Raw genomic sequence first — 16,454 nt, forward strand, 5'->3', positions numbered from 1 at the left:
GAAAAGGACGTGTAGCAGACGAGGGCATAGTCACTGGTAGGTGGGATTCCCCAATGGAAGTAGGTCCTACCCAAAGGGATGGGTTAGTTGGAGCAGCCGTGAAGATCTTGTAGATGTCCTCTGAACCAAGATTCCATTATGTTGCAGTGTCTGACAAGTTGTGCAAGAAAGGTATAAAATACCGACAATATGAAAGTTAAGACACATGTGCAACATCTGGATATCTTTATCGCAGACGTTTCGCCGCCATCCAATGGTTTTATTAATACAAATTCTAGGACATAATTAGAAGACAGTAGAACTATATACAAAAGATGAGGTAATCAGTCCCTCAGCCTTGGAGTTAGTGTTCACAGCATCGTGGTGGAGGATGGAGAAACGACTACAATAAAGATATCCAGAGTGGTGACCTGTACTTAGCTCAGTGGTGACCTGTACTTAGCTCTCCTGGGTAGAATGCCACATATCACAGGGTTTCCACCCTTCTTCCTAATTATCTCTATTGCTGTCCTATACCTGCTTTACTAAAATCCAAATAAACAACGTCATATTCTTTATCACTGTCAACTGCCTCAAATGTCTATTGAAGAACGTCAGTAAATTTTTCAGGCAGGAACAATCTCTCGTGAATGCATGCTGAGATTCATTTATCAAGTTATGCTCTTCAAGGTGACTTCTAATAATGTCAGCTATAATTGATTCTAATAACTTGCCCACTGTAGATGTCAGGCTTATTGGACGGCAATTTGAAGGAGTGGACTTATCCCCTGATTTGAATATAGGAACCACATTAGCCATCTTCCAAAACTCTGTCACAACACCGGTAAGGATGGACGCATTAAACACACTCGTTAATGGCAGACTAAGCTCCATCTTACATTCCTTAAGTACCCTGGAAAACAACTCATCTGGTCCCGGGGACTTATTTTGCTTCACTTTGTCTATGTGTTTAATAACCATGTCCCTCGTGACAGTAATATTAATTAATTTAAATTCATCAGGAACTTAATAATTGTTTATTACTGCAATCTCATTTTTGTCTTCCTGTGTAGAAACTGTCAAACAAATAGTCATTAAATAAGGAGCACATTTCCAGTTCGTTATCTGTCAGCTGTAAATTCCCAATTTTCAGAGGTCCTACTTTTTCCTTCACCTTCGTCCTATGCACTTGAAAGAACCCCTTTGGATTAGTATTTGATTCATTAGCAACTCTAATTTCATAGTCACGTTTAGCCTTTCTAATCCCCCTTTTTACTTCTCTTTTAGGCTGGACATATTGGTCAGTAAGGTTAACCTCTCCTCTTCTGACGCGCCCATAAATTCCCCTTTTCTCCCCTAATAGATGCTTTAGCCTCCTGTTAATCCATTTGGGATTGTTATTATTAGACCTAATTTCTCTCTGAGAAATGTATATACCCTGAGCACGGTGTGCATTAGAAAAAAATCATAAATGCAGATCACTTCATAATCGTAAGTATCATCATCGTCAATAAAATCATTAGCTAGATAACCCCAAACAAGATTAGACAGGTGTTATCTAAGTACATTATAATCGGCAGAACGAAAATCAGGGATTTTTACCGTATTATCATTATTCTTGTATTGCTAGTTAATGCTAAAAGTGATGGATTTGTGATCACTTGGGCCTAACTATTCAGTGATCTCCAGATTGTTTACTAGTGTTTCCTTATTTGACAAGACTAGGTCTAGCAAATTTTTACCCCTGGTAGGCTCTCTGTTCCCCAGATGCCATGAGCTGCCAGTTTCTTTAACAGTCTCTGGTGTGGTACTCTATCAAAAGCCTTACTAAAATCTAAATTAACAATATCGAATTCTTTAAAATGATCAACGGCCTCAAAAGCTTTACTGAAGACGGTTAATGAATTAGTTAGGCAGGAACGGCCCCTCGTGAATCCATGCTGAGTATCATTAATCAAGCTATGCTTGTGATTAACGGTTTGAAAAATCGACAAGTTGAAGATTGAGACTTATGCAACGTATGGGAATCTTTATTCAGGAAACGTTTCGCTACACAGTGGCTTCATCAGTCCAGTACAAAGTAGAAAGGTGTTAGGAGAGGAAAAGTTTGATGTAATCAGTCCCTCAGCCTGGAGTCGATGTGTTCAGTCCATCAATCTTGTCGAATGATGGAATGATGATTGATGGACTGAACACATCGACTCCAGGCTGAGGGACTGATTACCTCAAACTCCTCCTTTCCTAACTCCTTTCTACTTTGTATTGGACTTATGAAGCCACTGTGTGGCGAAACGTTTCCCGAATAAAGATTCCAATATGTTGCATAAGTGTTTCAATCTTCAACTTGTCGGTTTTTCAAACCATTAATCACAAGCATAGCTCGATTAATGATACTCAGCATGGATTCACGAGGGGCCGTTCCTGCCTAACTAATTTATTAACCTTCTTCAGTAAAGCTTTTGAGGCCGTTGGCCATGGTAAAGAATTCAATAATATTTATTTAGATTTTAGTAAGGCTTTTGATAGAGTACCGCACCAGAGACTGTTAAAAAAAGCGGCAGCTCATGGCATTGGGGGAAAAGTGCTGTCATTCATCGAGTCATGGCTTACCAATAGGAAGCAGAGAGTATGCTTACATGGGGTTAAATCCGAGTGGGGATCTGTAACAAGTGGTGTACCAGAGGGATCAGTTTTAGGCACATTGTTGTATATAATTGGTTATAAAGATTCCCATATATTGCATAAGTTCTCAATCTTCAAGCTATGCTTATCCAGATTGCTTCTTATATTATCAGCTATATTTCTCTTCAAACAGGTGTAGTGTCTGATATGTGGAAGATGGCTAATGTAATTCCTATTTTTAAAGCAGGGGACAAGTCGTTACCGTCAAATTACCAGCCAGTAAGTCTAACCTCAATTGTAAGCAAATTACAGTGCCATACTCTACCACCCAACCCCCCTTCCCGATACTTCTCTCTACTTGGAACAATTTAAAACCCTGTAAGTGACATTCAGCAGGCATGTCTTGATTTTTCGTATTGAACCACGTCTCAGTTAAGGGAAATACATCAATGTTACTTGCACTAGCAACTTGTCTCAACTCGTCCATCTTATTCATAGCACTACGAGTATTTGTGTAATACATATTTAATTACTCTCCTTTCTCTTTACCCTTCCTGCTCTTTTCTGTTATTCCACTAAACCTATTACTGTTCTTGTCACCTAATGCCACTGGCTTTCCAATATCTACCTCATTTTGCATATTACTAGTTCTCCTAGTACTCATATTACTACACTGGGACTTCACTCTTTTCCCGGAAAAACCCATACCACTAACTATTCCTAGTTTAAAGACCTAACAGCCCCCTCCACTGCGTTGGCCAGTGCGCCCACCCCAAACCTAGATAAGTGAACCCTATCCCTGGCATACATGTCATTTCTGCCATAGAAGTGGTCCAAGTTGTCAATGAATGTTACCGCATTTTCCTTACAGTATTTGTCCAGCCAGCAATTGACACCAATTGCCCTGGACAACCATTCATGTCCAACTCCTCTCCTTGGCCAAATACCACATATGACACGATTCTCACCCTTCATCCTAATTATCTCTATTGCTAACCTATGCCTGCTAATCAGGTAATCACTCCTACGTCTGCCAATATCGTTGCCTCGAGAACTGAGACAAATAATAGGATTGCTCACATTACCTCTCATAATGTCATACAGACGGCTAACAATATCCTTCATCCCAGCCCCATGAAAACACACTCTCTGCCTCCTACTCCTATCCTATGTTGTTGGCTATCCTCAACAACAACAATGATTTTACCTTCCTTGCCGACGTCCGTCGTGATGTTCCCAGTAGTCAACTCACATTCGTTAGGTAGCACTACACTTTCACTTGTGGAATTCGTCAAGACATTCTCGATGGTCTTCGTTGGGGTTTCTAGGGATGTTTCACTCACGTCTGCCAATGCTTCCTTGGTGCTTGTTGTGGCATTCCTAGTAGAACACCCACATCCGTCAGATAGCACCGAAAATGGTTTGGAAGTTTCCACAATAGTCTTCTCGTTTCTCGTTGTTTCTGCCTCTCAACAGTCTTCTTGATCCTCAGCTTGGTTCCATGTTGCCCGGCCACTAACCAAGTTCCCCTCTTAACCTGGGGACTCACAACAGGAGGATTAATACGAATCCTCTTGTTCTCCTCCATTAATCGCCGTATCTCCTGCTTAGCAACCATAAGCTCTTCTTTCAGCTTCTGGTGATATAAGCAAATTTGCTGATGACACGAAGATAGGTAGGATAATCGATTCAGACGTTGATGTCTCACAACTTCAAGATGATTTAGACAAACTCAGTTCGTGGTCAGAAAAGTGGCAGATGCAGTTTAATGCAGATAAATGTATAGTTCTGAAGCTCGAAAATGTCCGTAACCCTTGCACCTATCAGCTTAATAATGTTGAACTTAGCCGCATAGAATGCGAAAAGGATTTGGGGGGTTATGGTAAGCAGCAACCTTAAACCAAGACAGCAGTGCCTAAGCGTGCGTAATAAGGCAAATAGATTATTGGGATTTATATCAAGAAGTGTAAGCAACAGAAGTCCAGAGGTTGTACTGCAGCTTTATACATCTTTAGTAAGGCCTCACCTAGATTATACAGCTCAGTTCTGGTCTCCATATTACAGAGTGGACATAAATGATGAATGACTAAAATAATATATAGCATTAGAAATCTTCCTTATGAAGAAAGATTGCATACCCTTAAATTACATTCACTTGTTAGACAAAAAATGAGGGGAGACATGATCGAAGTGTATAAGTGGAAGATGGGTATTAATAAAGGGGATATTAGTAAGGTCTTGAGGATATCTCTCCAAGAGAGAACCTGGAGTAGTGGATTCAAATTAGACAAGTTTAGATTTAGAAAGGATGTAGGAAAGTATTGGTTTGGAAATAGGGTAGCTGATGAGTGGAAGAGTCTACCTAGTTGGGTTATTGAGGCCAAAACCTTGTGTAGTTTCAAATGTAGGTTGAATAAATGCATAAGTGGAGTGAAGTGTACTTAGTCAGTTGTGACGTGTACTTAGCTCAGTAAGGATGTTAGAGTACTCTCCTTGGTTTGAACCAAGATGCCCTCCATTGAGCAACTTTACCAGCAGCTTAAGGAAGAATTGAGGGTAGTGAAGATGGGGATACGGCGATCAACCGAGGAAAAAAAGAGGATTCTTAGCAGTCCTCCTGTTCTGAGTCCTCAGGTCGAGAAGGGAAACTAGACAGCATGGAACGAAGTTGATTATCAAGAAGACGAATGGAAAGGTAGAGACGATGAAGAAGAAAGAGACTGCTGTGGAAACTCTTGTGGAAACATCTAATGCATTCTCTATGCTACAGACGAATATGAGTCGACTGCTGGAAACGTCACGACGAACGACACCGAGGAAGGTAAGAATATTGTTGTTGTTGTTGGGGATAGCCAGGTTAAGTACATGGATAGGGCGTTCTGCTTGAAGGACAGGAGTAGGAGACAGAGAGTTTGCTTTTCTGGGGCTGGGATGGAGGATATTATTAGCAGGGTTGACAACATCATGAACGGTAATGGGATCAATCCTATTATCTGCCTCAATGCTGGAGGCATTGATATAGGCAAGCGAAGAAGTGAGTATTTAATTAGAAGGTTCAAGACAGCAAGAGACATAATTAGGAAGAACGGGGGCGCCCTGTTATGTGTGGCATTTTGGTATTAGTTGTTGGCTGGATAAACACTGTAAGGATAATGCAGTACCATTCATTGACAACTGGGACAACTTCTATGGCCGAAATGACATGTATGTCAAGGATGGGGTTCACTTATCCAGGGCAGGTGTGGGTTTTCTTGCTAGCTCAGTTGAAGGGGTTGTTTGGGCTTTAAACTAGGATTAGTTAGAGGTATGGGTTTAGAAATGATAAATAATGAGTATGGATATATTGACTTATGCTCTGATATTAAGAATCTTAATAGTAACTGTCATGGAGTAACTCTGGGTAATATTTTCAGAAATTGTGCAAAAACAAAGATGAATAGGAAAAATGTACAGAAGAAAAACATATGATGGTATTTTATGCTATCAATCAAAGTGCAGGAAATAAGATTAATGAACTACGTTTGGTAGCATGTGCTGGGAACTTTGATGTCATTGCATTAACTGAAACATGGTATGATTTAAAGAGTCGCGTTATGATTGCTAAGAGTAATATTCAAGGGTTTAAGTTGTTCCATGTGGATAGATGTAATGGGAAGGGGGTAGGAGTTGCATTATTTGTTCGAGAAAATATTAATTGTTGCATAAAAACAGGTATAAAAATAGATGGAACAGTAACAGAATCTGTTTTGGGAGAGTTTATAGAAGGTCAAGAAAAACTAATTCTAGGTGTAATATACCGACCTCCAGGCTTGGATCACGATAGAGGGAGACTTCTTTGTGACGAAATTGTTAGGGCTTCTTGACGCAATATCATAGTGATAGTAGGGGATTTTAACTTCAGTCAAATTGACTGGAATTCTTAGACCAGTAATCTAGAGTCCAGTTCAAGACTGTTTTCTGAAGCAGTGTAACAGAGCCAACCAGGGGTAATAATTTGATAGACCTAGTCTTGTCAAATAAGGAAACACTTGTAAATAATCTTGAGATCACTGAAGAGCTTGGCGCAAATGATCACAAATCCATCACTTTTAGCATTAACTGGAATTACAAGAATAATGCTAATACAGAAAAAATCTCTGATTTTCGTTCTGCCGATTATAATGGACTTAGGAAACACCTATCTAATCTTGTTTGGGGTTATCTAGCTAATAATTTTCTTGACGGTGATCATTCTTATGATTAAGAAGGGATCTGCTTTTATGATTTTTTTTCTTAATAATATACACCGTCCTCAGAATATATACATTCCCCAGAGAGAAATTAGGTCTAATAATAACGATCCCAAATGGATTAACATTAGGCTAAAGCATCTAATAGGGGAGATAAGGGGAATTTATAGGCACATCAGAAGAGGAGAGGTTAACCTTACTGACCAATATATTCAGCTTAAAAGAGAAGTAAAAATGGGATTAGAAAGTCTTCGTCTGAAAATGGCAAATGAAGTTCAATGTCGATTAGTGGAAGGTACTAGTCCTTGGTAATGAAAATAACCCTCGAAGCTATAATCTATGTGAAGTAGAGCTTGATCATACAGAATGTGAAAAAGACTTGGGAGTCTTGGTAAGCAGAAATCTAAAGCCAAGACAGCAGTGCCATAGTGTGCACAACAAGGCTAACAGATTGCCTGGATTTATCTCAAGAAATATAAGTAACAGAAGTCCAAAAATCATTTTACAGCTCTATACAGCACTAGCGAGGCCTCATTTAGATTATTCTGCTCAGTTTTGGTTCCCTTACTACAGGATGGATATAGACTCATTAGAGAACATACAGAGAAGAATGACTAAAATTATTTATTATGTAAGGAATTTCCCGTATGAAGGTAGTCTTAAAGCCTTAAATCTCCACTCTCCGGAGAGACGTAGAATGAGAGAAGATATCATAGAAGTGTATAAGTGGATGACGGGCATAAACAAAGGAGATATTAATAAAGTACTGAGGGTGTCGAACAAGGTAAGAACCAGAAATAATGTGTTGGTCCAGATGGGGCCCCCATCTGGACCAACACAGTATGTCTCAGATCTGAGGCCCAGCTTAAACGCCTGCAAAGTAGCCATGATTCTGCACCGGCAGCAAGGTACCCCACTAAGGAGACGGATATTGACAGCCATGACACAAGATCCCACACTCTTCACGGGCTACTCCTGGATTCGTTCGTTTTGTGCTGCTGGGCGGAAGCTGCTGCCTATACAACTACTCCTTGAGAAGAGGTGTGACCTTCCTGTTGCTAGGTACCATCCACCACCTCCCTGGCGTCCAGATCCAGCCGAAGTTTGCATCATGCAACTACCCATCTCTAAGCGTATCTGCAGTCAAGACACCCTCAGCAATCATGCTGAGACAAGCATGGCACTTGCAGAGGGAGGCACATGTGCAGTGTATTTCACAGATGGTTCTGTCGACCCTGACAAGAAGATAGCAGCAGCTGGACTGTACCACAATGGTTGCACACAAGGCTGGCGACTCCCTGACCACTGCACGATCCTTCAAGCTGAGCTGGTGGCGATTCAGCAGGCATTGTCACATGCCCTACGACATCGACTCCGACCTGTCATACATTTGTTGATTCCACCTCTGCAATCAATGCCCTCTCCCATCCTAAACCACAGGATAATTATCACCTCATCACATCGATCCTGAGCATAATGAAAGCCTTAGAAGTTCAGGGTAACAGATCGAATTGAACTGGCTCCCCAACCATGCTGGCATCCGGTGAAATGAGGCGGTAGATGATGCAGCCAAGGCAGCAGTATACTATCCACATGTTGGGATTACTGTCCCCATCAGCCTACGACAGACCAAGCTGGTGGCTGCCAGAGCCATAAAACTTATGGGAGAGGTCTTAGGTGATACCCCATCTCAACATTGGTACCTAGCAGCGACTCAGGGAGAACCCCCTCCATATGATAGAAGCTGGTCCAGAGCACAGTGTACCACCATCCATTGGCTTCGTTTAGGCTTTCCCACAGCCAAGATGATGCTAGACAAGGCTGAGAAGGAGATGTGCCAGTACTGTCAGCACTCTGTCCAGCGCCCCCTAACACACTGTCTTCTGAAGTGAGAAATTACTGAGACACTCCGCAGGCAACTAGCACTGATATCCCCTCCCGAAGAGGACCCAGAGATGACTGCGGCCACACTAGTGTACCATTGAGTCAACGAACCAGACAAGCTGTTGCCCGTGATAACGACATATCCTCCTCCTCGCAAGTGCCCACAGTTAGGATGCACCAGCTGAACTGACCAGAAGAGTGCTTGAGCAGCATACGTCGCATCATTGTAGAAACCTTTCTCCCTAGGGAGCCAAAGATGGCTCATTGCAAGATTGAGACCCGTGCCAGGAGTACGGTCTTGGCGAACATTATACATACATGTACTGTTTGTAACGGCTTCACAAAGCTCCTGGAGAGCGAAACGTTGCCCCAATAAAAATGACACATTAGTTGCACTTGTGTCCCTTCACTTTACAAATTCTTTATCGTGATCAACAGCCTCAGAAGCTTTACTGAAGAAAGTTAATAAATTAGTTAGGCAGGAAAGGCCACTCGTGAATCCATGGTGAATATCATAAATCAGATTTTGCTTGTCCAGATGGCTTCTTATAATCTCAGCTGTAATTGACTCTAGTAATTTGCCTACAATTGAGGTCAGGCTTATTGGGCGGTAATTTGACCGTAACGACTTGCCCCCTGGTTTAAAACTAGGAATTACATTAGCCATCTTCCACATATCAGACACTACACCTGTTTGAAGAGATAATTTAAAAATATTAGTTAATGGTTCACAGAGTTTCATTTTCAATCCCTTAAGAACCCTTGAAAAACGCTAGTGACTGTGATGTTACATAATTCACTAGTGACTGTGATGTTACATAATTTATCTCCCTGTGTAAAAACCGAGGGAAAATAATTATTAAAAAGAGAGCACATTTCGTTTTCTTTCTCAGTAAGATGCCCAGAGTTATTCATAACGGGACCTATCTTATCTCTAACTTTTGTTTTATACACATGGAAAAAGCTTTTTGGGTAAGTTTTCGAATTCCTAGCAACTTTAATTTCGTATTCCCGTTTAGCTTTTCTTATCCCCTTTTTAACACTCCTCTCAATGTCAATATACTGATTCATAAGATGACCATCACCTTTTTTGATGAGCCTATAAATTTATTTCTTCTGTCCTAAGAGATATTTGAGTCTATTACTAGTCCATTATGGGTCATTTTTAGTCGATCTAATTTCTTTATCTTGGCTAAATGTTCTTTGGGTAGCATGTATAGTGTTAAGAAAGCTGTCATAATGATAGCTCTCTTCGTTACCCCAGTCCACAGATGGCAAGTGTTCTCTAAGAACATTGTATTCTGCTAAACGAAAATCTGGGGCCATTACTGAATTATCCCTACCACCATACTTCCATTGAATGCGATCGCTTGTGCTGAGTTCCTCTGTAATTTCTGAATTATTAACAAGGGTTTCCCTGTTTGCCTGAACCAAATGAAGCAGTTTATTTCCCCTTGTAGGTTCTCTCACAAACTGCTTCAAAAAGCAATCCTGAACTACGTCTAAGAGGTCGTTTGATTTAAATTCCAAGTGAAGAAATTCCAATCTCTCTGATTAAAGGTAAAATCCCCTAGAATTACTACATTATCGTGCCCTGTGGCCTTAACAATTTCCTCTCATAGTAGTCTCCCCTGGTCCCTATCTAAGTTTGGGGGACGGTATGTCACTCCTAAAATCAATTTTTCATTCCCCTCTGAAAATTCTATCCAGAAAGACCGTGTATGTGTTTCTTCAGACTTAAAACCCCTTTTTTATGCAACAGTTTATTAAGCTATCTCGGACATACAGTGCCACCCCATTCCCCTTCCGGATACTTTTATCTACTTGGAACAATTTAAAACGCTAAATGTGACATTCTGCAGGCATATCCAGACTTTTCGAATTAAACCATGTCTCAGTGATGGCAAATATATCAATGTTACCTGCACTAGCAACTAATCTTAACACGTCCATCTTTTTCCTAGCACTACGACTATTAGAATTATATATATCTAAAAACCATCTTTTCTTTTTACCCTTCCTGTTCATTTCTGTTTTTCCACTAAACCTATTACTGTCCTTGTCACCTACTGCCACTGGCTTTCCAATAACCACCTCATTCTGCATATTACTAGTTCCTTTAGAACTCATTGTATTACTATACTGGGACTTCACTGTTTTCCCGCCAAACCCCATACCACTAACTATTTCTAGTTTAAAGCCATAACAGCTCCCTCCACTGCAGTTGCCAGTGCCGCCATCACAGACCTAGATAAGTGAACCCCATCCCTGGTATACATGTCATTTCTGCCATAGAAGAGGTCCCAGTTGGGGAATAAATAACGAAACGTTAATGGGGAATCTAGTGAGATTATATTTTATGTTATTTAATCATAGAGTTCATTTTTATTAAACTTCCTTAGTTATCTGTTGTACACAATACACAAATAACCCGCACATAAAAGAGGGAAGCTTACGACGACGTTTCGGTCCGACTTGGGCCATTGACAAAGTCACACTAACCAGAAGTGGAGCAGGACGGCTATATATAGGCAGGAAGAGGTGGTGGTGGTAGTAGTAGTAGTAGTAGTAGTAGTAGTAGTAGTACAAGAATGGTATATAATACCGACAAAATGACATTAAGACACATGCACAACACCCGGGCATCCCTATCGTAGACGTTTCGCCATCCAGCCAGCCACTGGATGGCGAAACGTCCACAACAAAGACAACCAGACGACGCACATGTGTCTTAATTTCATCAGTAGTTGTAGTAGTAGTAGTAGTAGAAGAGGTAGAAGTAGTGGTAGTGGTAGAAGTGGGAAATAAGGAGGACGAGCCAGTCAAATACAAAGGAAGGGGAGCACTGCAAGAGAGCTAGGTGCCCACTGAGGGAGAGCAAGCGCACAGAGGTGCGTGAAAGGGTAAGTGGTGAAATAAATGAAGAAGGAACAGAAACACGAGACAGAAGAGAGAAAGACAACCCAGAGGAGAAAAGGAAAGAGGAAAGGGGAAGAGAGAGAAGAAAAAGAAAAAGAAAAAATGAGGAGTCAGGTTAAGTCACGGGTGTTCTGAAGTTTGGAGCATTTTACAGTGTAGTGGGAGAGGAAGGCATCTACAGAGACGAAGCCAGGGCTAAGGTTCATGCAAGGAAAGTTGTGTATTAGAGAGGATTCAACTAGACGGCGACTGTTCGAGTTGGAAGTAGGGAAGACAGTTTTAGCAGAAGACCAGTCAATAGGATGGCTATGATCTCTGACTTGACAGAAAAGAGCATTGTTAGTGTCGACAAGCCTAACACTATTTTTGTGCCCCCTAAGTCTGTCAGAAAGAGATCGACCAGTTTCTCCGAAGTATTGAAGAGGACAGGAGGAGCAAGAAATAGAGTAGACACCAGGAACATCTGTAGAGGGAGGAGAGGTATGAACGAGATTAGTGCAAAGAATGTTAGTCTGGCAGAAGGTAAGCTTGATGTCTAAGGGACGGAGAGAATTATTGAGATTAGAAAGACCGGAAATGTATGGAAGGCAGAGGATAGAAGAGTTCCCAGTAGTAGAGAGTTTGGGAGAGAAGAAATTGCGTTTGGCACGTGAGAGGGCAGAGTCTATGAAATTGGAAGGGTAGCAAAGACGGGAAAACGAATTATGAAGAGTGGAAATTTCTGCTGGAAGGAACTGAGGATCACAGATGTGGAGGGCATGGAGAAAGAGGGAGATAAGAACACTTTTCTTGACAGGGGAAGCATGATAGGAAAAGCAGTGAATGTACATGCCACTGTGCATAGGTTTTCGGTAAACGGAAAAGGAAAAACCTGTATCTGAACGGTGGACATGGACATCAAGGAAAGGAAGCAAGGAATTAGATTCCCATTCAGCTTTAAACTTAATGGAAGGGGAAAGGTTATTAAGAGCTTCAAGAAAAGGTTGGAAGAGACTGGAGTCAAGAGACCACAGAGCAAAGATGTCATCCACATAGCGGAGCCAGAGTGAAGGTTGCACATCGAGGGTAGGAAGAAGAACAGTCTCGAAGTATTCCATGTAAAGATTAGCAAGGACAGGAGAGAGAGGAGAGCCCATAGCGACACCGAAGGTTTGAGAATAATATTTCCCTTGGAAGGAAAAGGAGAGTCCACACAGAGGCGGATAAGATCAAGAAAGACATCAGTAGGTACAGGGAGATGAAGAAACCCTTCATGGGCCTTCTCTCTAAGGAAATCAAGGACATCATCAAGAGGGACATTGGTGAAGAGGGACTCAACGTCAAGACTAAGCATCTTACAGGTTGGAAGAGAGCGAACCCGTTCAATGAAGTCTTGAGAGTGACGGAGGTGGGCAGGAGAAAAAGTACCAAGAAAGGGAGTGAGGGTTTTGGCCAGCCAAGAAGCAAGAGAATAAGAGACAGGACCTCTAGAAGATATGATAGGACGAAGAGGAATATCAGGTTTTTGAGTTTTGGGAAGGCCATAGAAATAGGGATGAGAGGGACAGATGACACGAAACCGTTGAACAAGGTCAAAGCCAGGAGGACAGAGGTCGGAGAGAGTCATTAGTTTTTTGTTGAAAGTTCTCTTGATGCGATCAAGAGGGTTGGAAACGAGAGGAGTGTAGGTACGTGAGTCAGAGAGCAAGACATCAGCTTTACGGAGGTAATCCTCGCGATCAAGGATAACTACCGAATTACCTTTGTCAGAAGATAGTATGACAATGTTAGTGTTGGATTTAAGAGAAGAAAGGGCAAGTTGGTAACGGCGTGGAAGGTGGTGATTCTTAGAAATTAGACTAACAAGTGCAGGAAGGAGAGCGCCACGAAAAGTGGACAAGTCAGGAAGATTACGGGAGCGAGATTGACGAAAGGAATCAAAAGAGCTAATCAGGGAAATACCAGCGCGAGGAGTAGGCGAAGTGGCAAAGGAAAGGCCAAAACCAAGAAGTTCAAGCTCATACTGAGGAGTGAGACAGAAGACAGGTTAGTAACGCAGTCAGTGAGGGAGAATTTAGCCAAGGGCTAGCTGAGATGAGACGTTGAAGTTTATTCTGTAGTTTGGAAGAATGAATTTGTGTATTCAGGCGAGCAGTGTCAAAGGCAATGGTAGAGAGAAGGTTACAGAGATCCTGTGGTAGAGCCGCAAAGAGAGCACGTTGACGTTGACGGAAAGTAAAGAAGCCATCTTCAACCTGTGATTTAGTAGAAAGAATGAGCTGTTGAAGTAGGAGACGGGCATGATCAGGAAAGTGGGTTGGTTTTCAGGAAGTGGGAGAAGGAAGGTGGCAGAACTTGTTCAGCAAGACAGTCACGTAGGAAGCGAAGCTGATTCTTACGACGCCGGGTAGCAATAAGAGCAGCCTCATAAGATCGAAAGAGGGGTTTAAAAGAGGGAAGAACATTAAAAAAGTTGGAGAGAATATGACGCTTAACTGCGGGGTCCATAAATAACAAAAAAGGCACAATACCGTGACTGGAACGATACACAAATAACCCGCACATAGGAACATTGATTAATTACTTTAGATTTCATATATCTGATGAAATTAGCACAATTATTTGGGTATCAGCAATCTGGGAGAATTCATATTTGGCTCTCATCTGACAGCGAATTTAATTAGTGATATGAGTCTTCGGACAAGATGAATCAGGATTCTTTGTTATATGACTCATTTAAAAACTTGTATCAAGTGTTTAGTAACCATATTAAGTGTTACATGCTTTTAGATTACCTTCCATTGTTTTCCTGTCATAAGAGTTGAACTTTGTATTAATCTTGTTCATTTTGTCCTTCAGGTTGTCGAAGGCCCAGATTCATTAAAGGAATCGCAGGCTATGATCAACACTAACTTCAACTTGACTGATGGACCACTGTGGAAAGTTCGACTTCTGCAGTCGCCAACCGACACCCCTTGTATCTGGCCGGAACTGAACGAAAAGTTTCCATATAGGAACAAATTATTGTTCAGTTTTCATCACGGTGTAATTGATGGCAATGATTCATTATCAATTACTGCATGGTTTGTGAAACTTCTTGATGATTACATCAGCAAAAAACCTATTGGTAATCAGCAACTTGGACAACTTATAGACCACAGTCAGACAACAGAGATTGAACGACAAGTGAAAGTAGATCTTGAAAAGGATCCCGAAAAGTTGAAATTATTTCTTAATGAACTTAAAAATAATGAACACACACCTCTACTCATAGAAGCATTTGGTACTCCAGAAGCAACTAATGTTACGACAGAATACTTAGAATGTGGTATACTAGACACCTCTGAAGTTAAGAAGTTTCATAACATGTGTATATCTCAGGGAATCTCTTTTAATTCGGGATTTATTGGAATAGTGAACACAGCATTAGTTGAGCTAGTAAGGGAGGCTGGCGTGTTACGCGACGTCTACAATATTAACAGCTTACATTCCATTGATCTTCGCCGTTACATCACATGTTATTCCAAAGTGTTGCCAATGGGTTATCATGCTTCTCCATTATCGCACACCATGTCAACCCCTTACAATGTAAAAGATCATTTCTGGAAGTATGCTAAACAGTTTGACACTGAATTCCGAGAAAAACTAGAAAACAAGCAAGTATTTAAAGATTTAGCGATGAGGAGAATGATTCTCCCAGAGAACGTCTCACTTGATGAACTCTCTGCAGCTCCACCAACTCCTAGACATGATTATTCGTTCTCAAATATGTATTTACCTAAATTTGTTAACTTTGGAGTTGGAAGGCATGTTCAGATAACAGGATTGAAAATTCTTCTTTCCCTTGTTGCCAGTGACTTTCCATTCTTTTCTGGCATTCGCAATTTGCGTGATAAGGTTCAATTTGATGTTTGGCATTCAACTCACTGCATGACCAGTGATACAGCACAAAAGTGTTTTGATAAAGTTTTATCTGTCTTTCGTGAAAAGATTAAGTAACACCTGAGTTTAGATGTTCTTCTGAGATTGAAAATATATTAAATAATTAATTAAAAAGTGTTAGGTAGTCTACAACATATGTTAGTATAAGTTTGAAATGACGTGGAAGCGAAGTGCTACTGATGTATGGACGAGGTATAGGGTTTTTGTAGTGGATATATATTAAGTCTAGCAGCAATGAACTGGAAATGTCACAACCATGTAGGCGGTGCATACATACATACGCACACACACACACAGTAGGGACAGCGAGCGCACTAGTCACGCCTTCCGTGCTCCGGGAATATAAGTGTTTTTGAGGGCTATGCAAGTGTTCTGCAAGGGTTGCTAAGTGTGTCAGGGTAGTGAACAATCATAGAAGTGATTTTTAATCTGCCTGAGCCACATAAGTGTGGGGAGAGCCACAATTTTGTAAGTGATCTAGAAAATAAAAACGTGGCGCAGAGTGGGCAGGCTAGTGTGTAAGGCGACGTTGTCAAGTGTCACCCAAGAAAGGTAATAAAGTGAAACAATCGTGCGACCAGTGAGAGAAATACAATGAATAGGGTACATTATTAACGAGAAGAAATTGAGGTGGATCTACGCCAGGACGTACATCGAGCTGGATCTACGCCAGGACGTCACATCGAGCTGGACAATCTACGGTGCTACAGCTGCACTACAAGTACTGTATCACCTATGAGTGGTTGTTTTGGTGTGGGGTTCCAGGTTCCAATTAACCGCCAAGCTGAATGTGAATGGTCTAACTCTCATAGCACGATAAAGAATAGGCACTCAAGTATTCAATAAGGAATAGCAAATGGTAATCCATTGAACAAGGCGATTAACTTACTATAAGCAGGT

At 41.2% G+C, this 16,454-nt stretch overlaps 1 protein-coding gene across 2 annotated transcripts in view; it reads left to right on the plus strand.

The window, feature by feature from the left end:
* The window catches only part of LOC128703337 (uncharacterized), a 241,381-nt gene that overhangs the window by 222,578 nt on the left and 2,349 nt on the right, over positions 1-16,454 (plus strand). For both annotated transcript variants that reach the window (XM_053797965.2, XM_070092215.1), the window contains exon 5: positions 14,472-16,454. This exon is cut by the window's right edge and continues 2,349 nt beyond it. In XM_053797965.2, coding sequence (XP_053653940.2) covers positions 14,472-15,611 — 1,140 coding nt within the window. In that variant the 3' untranslated portion in view covers positions 15,612-16,454. The remainder of the gene's footprint in view (positions 1-14,471) is intronic.

This window comes from Cherax quadricarinatus, chromosome 38 (genome assembly GCF_038502225.1).
Source record: "Cherax quadricarinatus isolate ZL_2023a chromosome 38, ASM3850222v1, whole genome shotgun sequence".
NCBI lineage: Eukaryota > Metazoa > Arthropoda > Malacostraca > Decapoda > Parastacidae > Cherax > Cherax quadricarinatus.